At 28.9% G+C, this 6,279-nt stretch overlaps 1 protein-coding gene across 1 annotated transcript; it reads right to left on the reverse strand.

Annotated features, from left to right (window-relative positions):
* Positions 1-3,610: 3,610 nt before the first annotated feature.
* Positions 3,611-4,873, reverse strand: LOC126768364 (basic helix-loop-helix neural transcription factor TAP). The gene has a single exon (XM_050486388.1). The coding sequence runs from the start codon at positions 4,871-4,873 to the stop codon at positions 3,611-3,613; it is 1,263 nt and encodes a 420-aa protein (XP_050342345.1).
* Positions 4,874-6,279: the final 1,406 nt, after the last annotated feature.

The raw sequence follows: 6,279 nt of genomic DNA on the forward strand, positions 1-6,279 counted from the left end.
GAGAGTGAGTCGTTATTCATAGCTTTAAGGGTCGCTGTGATTATAAATGATTGATATGCTTTTTTCATTACCATCACAATAATTATAGACTAGACATTAATAGATTTTCTTAGCAACACTAATATTATTATTTAAGAATAATTTATTTAGTTACGTTGTACTTTTATTTTTGAGTATGGTAATTAAACTTATGCTACTAAAAAGTAATAGTTGGAATTTGTAAAAAGCTTATGTATTTACTAAAATACACATATTTTAGTAAGTACATAAACTATTTCCAAACCAAGCAACCACATACGTCTAGACTCGTTTCTTTACAATTTTATTAAATGTTTTCATGAATATATTTATTTATATATTTCCTGTTATAAAAACTTTGGATATTTAATTTGACAACTCAATTATAATATAAAACTACACAATAAAAAAACAACCCTAATAAAAAATTAAAAAATAAACAAACTAATATTGGCTTAGCTATACAAATACTACGCGTCGCTCGCGGGGCCGCTCGGGCATTTTAAATAAGTGCACACAGACAAACTTGTAAGCAATTAGCCTGGAGCCAGTGATGGACATACGATATCAAACATGTGGTCTTGTTTGATTGGGTTCTTTAAACAATTTCAAAAGGTACATAACAACTAAAAAACTTAACTTTGAACACAGAATGATTCAGTTTATAAAATAGATTCCTTATGTGGCTTTAATTTTAATATAAAAAAATAAATTATTTGCTAAAATTGAAAAATACATAGCCTTGTTTGTGTTAACTAATCAATAGCTAAGCAGCGTTTATAAGTAAGGCTAAAACTAATAGTTGACAACAAACAAAAATAATCACAAAAGACATTGCATAATAATTGTAATTGTATTGTACTTTAACGATTACAGAATATACTGTATCGTGTTTTGTTTTTATTTTATATTTGAAAGCATTTTTGGGAAATTACTCAAAAGAATCTTAAGGAAGAATGAATAAGGTTTCATGGAATGCCCAGTACGATGGTTAACTAATATTAAATTAATTCAGCCAAAATATAACATTTATAATATATATATATATAAAATAAATTGATTCGTGCAGAATACATTTAAACGAAATAATTGCTATATTTTTTTGCAGCAAAACCACCACATTTGCAATGAATATTTACAAGGTCTCGACTTAATCTGAGGGGAACAAATGGATTTTACGCGAAACGCAGGATTAGTGGCTGGATGGGGACATAGTTTGTGGTGGGGTCGTTAAGTATGACGTTAAATATTCGGCTACTAATTTACCGGGCTTTGAAATCCATAACCATAACGTAAATTCACTGGTATTAGTTTTATTATTATTAAAAAAATATATAGAATTTTTTATACATTTTGTATTAATAAGGAAATAAAATGCCTTTCTAAAACCGATGGTGCGAATTGCAGTGCATATAAATTATCTACATAATAATCTTTAAATTAATAAGTTATATTTATTTTTAAAAAATATTACTGAGTTGGGACATTTAATTTGTTGTTTTTTTGTCTATAAAATTTAAATATGCGCTGGCACTAATTTCTTGATCGACATGTTCAAGGTCCACAAATTATGCTGACTTTTTTATATCGATAAATATGGCTTAACACATTTAGTTTTAGCACATTTTTATCTACGCTAGATGACAATCTATCATTTTAACACCAAAATATGAATACGTATTTGTAACTGGTGACATAAACATTGATTTAAATTCGCATGGATATACTATATGATATGCATAAACTTTTACTGCACTGAACGTAGCGTTTGTGTTAGCAGCATATGTACAAGACGTAGACTGAAAAGCAGCCTAGCTGAGACTACGACCTTTTCACCAAATTATGATATTGTTAACTCTTTTTTTTATGGTTTTGTACCTTAATTTTTTTGTCTTTGTTTCTTTTTGGTGAATAAAGTTATTTATTATTATATTATTATTATTACATTTTGCGATTCGAAGCAAGATACTTAAACACGTAAAAAAAACTGTTGTACTATTTATCATAGCATTATATTAGGTTAATACGTCGTTGATTAAAAAAATATCGCAGATAAAATACTTTACTCATATTAGATTAGTCTTCCATTTAAATTTTCTTGTATCTTAATTAGTTTTTTTTTTATATAAAAAAGTGCATAAGTCTCCATTGGACAGACATATGGTGCATGTTGCAATTATAAACGGATGTTGATTTCCTGTAATTTATACATTTGACAAATCAATAACCGAAATGAATACCCATGTCAAAAGTGTAGATTTGTTCGATAAATAAATCATTAAATATATGATGTATTTTCAAGACTTTATCTCTTCAATATGTAGTATTATTTGTACAAATTATTAGTATCTTTTGAAAATAGCCAACATGGCAGAAATCAGTCAGGACGATATCAATAAAATCATTGGCGTTATAACGACATCGGACAATTGGTACACGCGTTAGATACGTTTACTATTCTTTTTGAAATAAGTATTATCTAGTTCGTCTTTATAATTTATAGCATTATAACGCGAACTACATTCTATGATCCCAATAACAATATAATTCAAACATCTACCGATAGAAGCATATCCTGACCCAACAAAATAGACCGTAACGGATTTCTAAAGCAAACATTAAATTTCGTAACACGAACCAAAAACGGGTGCCCCTATAATGAATTTACAACTCAAACATTGTAGTTATGTAGGTCTCTATTACTTTGATAAAGAGTCGAATATTGATTGGCAAGATTGGTTTATAAAATGGGATTTGTGTTGAATATGAACAATGCACTTGCACAGGGGTGCTCAAAGCATTCACAACTATTCGCTCTTTAACATCCATTGTTCCAATTTGATTTATATTCATGATTTTTCCTTGTATTATTATTTGTTAGTAAATCAAGTGCGAATTCTATTTCTCTCTTATTTGATATTAGAATTAAAATCATTATATCATTAATAATTTAGTTTTTAACGGTTAAGATTTCTACTTTATCATTAGCCTACTCTTGAAATTTAATGTCTGAAGATTTATGATCGTGAATTTGTGCACTTTAAACAAAAATGTACATTTTTAAGTGTGTATGTAAAAGATATATTAATTTGCCACATATTGGTATTTAAAAATATTTTCAAGGCTTAAAATATTTTAAATTTAATTATTTATTGAATTCTGAGTCTGATTGAGATTACAGTACTTGTAAAACTTGTCCACTTTGCATTATAGATAAGATCGTTATTTTAGTAATAACTATAAAAAATATACGTAAGATAAGATTATAATAAATGGTGGACGGAATATAAAATGCAATAAATTTGTAGCAGTCAATTAACAAAATAAAACTTAAAAACAAAAAAATTACTTTTTCTCCATTTTGAGTAATACTGATGTGATTCTTAGGTTTAAATAATACAAAAAAAAATACAAATATAAAAAAATATATTTTTACAATTACATATGACTAGATATTATAAACTTTGGTTAATTATCTCAAGGGCACAATTTATTTATTGTCTTATTTTTAATAAATTTAGTAAACATATAATTTTTTTTCTAAATGACTAGTTTTATTTTACAAAAATAGATTTATATCAAAATAAATTTATTAAGTTTGCGCGTTTACAATACTAGGGCTTCTATAAAAATCTCTGCCTATATATCTTTGGTCGTTGTAATACAAATTACTTTGAGAATAATATGCGTCATTTCCGTAATTATATTTTTCATTGTAACTGTAGTTTTGGTTAGAAATGGGACTGTAGTTACATGTATATTCACTCGTATTAGAACTCTTTCTATTTTTGGCATTCTCAAATGCATTTTTAAATATCTCGTAATTTTTCTGATTGAAATATTCTTTAGAACTTTGAATTGAATTTTGCAGTGTCGAATCAAAATTATTATAATTGTTAGCGGCATAAGTTTCATTGTAACAATTTTTTTGAAACATATCGTCTCCAAAACTTGCTGGATGTGTAAAAAAACCAGTTCCGGTTGTAGACGTTATACAATTGCCACCTTTATTGTTTACAGAGACGGTAACATTACCAACATTTATCAGCACACCTTCTGGGGTTTGAAGGAAATTCGATCCATTAGCAAACGGTTTGCTAAATCCTTGGAAACTTCTGTATCCATCGCCACTACATTCGTCACTTTTGCTGGGAACAAACATGTCTCTGAATGCGTCTTTGTTTACTTTCTCAGCTATAGGATAGTTTTGTAACTTATCATAATTAAAACTCAATTCCCCAGCTGGTAATTGTCCTGAATTTATGTTATCCAACGATTCCAAGGTTTGGCTTAAAGCGAAAATATAGTTGTGTGCAAATCGCAGCGTTTCTATTTTCGTCAGCTTCGTATCTTCTGGAAATGTGGGCAGAACACATCTTAGCCGATCTAGAGCTTCATTTAACATATGCATCCTATTTCTCTCCCTGTCATTGGCTTTCATTCTTCTGTTTTTCTTTATTCTTAAAATCTGTGTAGGACTTTTACATCTTGATACTCTGTTTTTGCCATTAGCGTATTTCCTTTTTGGTTTATTCGGATCTTTAGGCTTCTTATCTTTTGATTTCACTGGCGTTGACGTGTTGTTTAGTGGTTGGAAGTCTTCGAATACTTTGACGTCTTCAATTGGTGTGGGAAAACGATAGTTATATTCATCGGTAAACAACTTTCTTCGTACATGACTTTCTTTGTTTGGTGTCATAGACACGCCTAAATCGATAGTATCATGTTTTATTGGAGTGCTTGTGACAGAAACAGGCGTCACCAAAGAGTCTGTATGTGATCTTTCAAAACCAGAATCGTTACTGCAAATACTGTCATTAAAGTCGCAGTAATCTTCAAAATCAGTTCCGAACATTATGGTTAATCTGCAACAAAACAAGTTTAATATTAAAGTAAATAAAATTTTAAGTATTACACAGATACCAGGGGAAATGTTTGTTGTATAAGAAATAATAGAAAAAGAGACGGACACTTAAAACTATAAAGGTTTTCACAAATTTTCAAATGCTTTTTACTTTGTCAGTGTTTACACTTGCAGTCGAATATGTTCTATATGTTTAACTTAGTAATTTTCGTGTCAACTCCAGCGACCCCTAAGCTTGCGTGAGCAATGTGTTACGGTAAAGTCAGTTGAACTTTATCACTTCCGACTTCCGGTCTGTGATTTCCGGTAAGGGGCGCTTAAAAAGTTAATTTGTCTCTACACTTCACGCGATTATTAGTAATATAATTATTGACTATTTCTATCCATTATTTTAATTTTTCATTTAATTTATATAGATTATAAATAAAAGTGTCAACTCAGATTCACAACTCAGAAGTACGTCTGTTATTTCAATTTTCGTACTTTTTCATTAATGACTAAAAAGTTATAAAAGTACAATTAATGAAACAAGTGACAATTGTTTTTAATATTCCTTTCATCGAAATTGAATAAATGTTATATTCATGCCCTTAATAACTTCAATCGACACTATCCCTTACCGAATAACACATGACACGTGACTTGCGCGTGTCTGTAATCGAAGCGTTAAGAAGTCATTTTAATACGGTTTTAAGCATTGCGGTAAATAAATGTTTAGTTAAACAATGATTTCTGCCTTTCTGTCATAATTTATTTGACATTCAATAGAAGAATATACGGCATTGTTTTACTTAATCACTCTCACGGTGCTCGTTTTTAAATGAGTAACTTTTAAAGCTATGATATGTATATGATATTATATTTATTTTTAAAAGAGAGTCAATATTTTGGTATATCAACGTATTTTCAGGGATTATTTTATACAATAATTTTTTTTCAAAACAATGCTTACATACCAAAGGCTGTCAGTTACTTATTACATGGTTTACAGGTCATGAGAGTCACGCTTCATTGTTTAAAAACAAAATTGCCAAATGCTTCGTAAATTCCTTGAAAATAATGTCGATTATTCATTATATATTAAATTAACATTTATCATTTTTTATTTTTCAATTTCTAAATAACGAAATAAGACCTACTAAAAACAGGACATATAAGGTAAATATTAAATTCAGTACGCAGCACCGAGCACTTTTATATGTACTGAAAGAAATATAGCTTTCTTTATCTAATTGACTAACATATAACGCTGATAACGTAAGTATAAGCGTGATAGATATATGCTTAGTTCAAATTATTTATTGTTTTCAAAACTACATACGTTGTTCGATTATTCTCATGGCCCTAAGTCTAAGTCACAATACATTTTTGATTGTGAAAGGAAGGAAAGGAAATGT

Source organism: Nymphalis io, chromosome 5 (assembly GCF_905147045.1).
Source record: "Nymphalis io chromosome 5, ilAglIoxx1.1, whole genome shotgun sequence".
In the NCBI taxonomy this organism is placed as follows: Eukaryota; Metazoa; Arthropoda; class Insecta; order Lepidoptera; family Nymphalidae; genus Nymphalis; species Nymphalis io.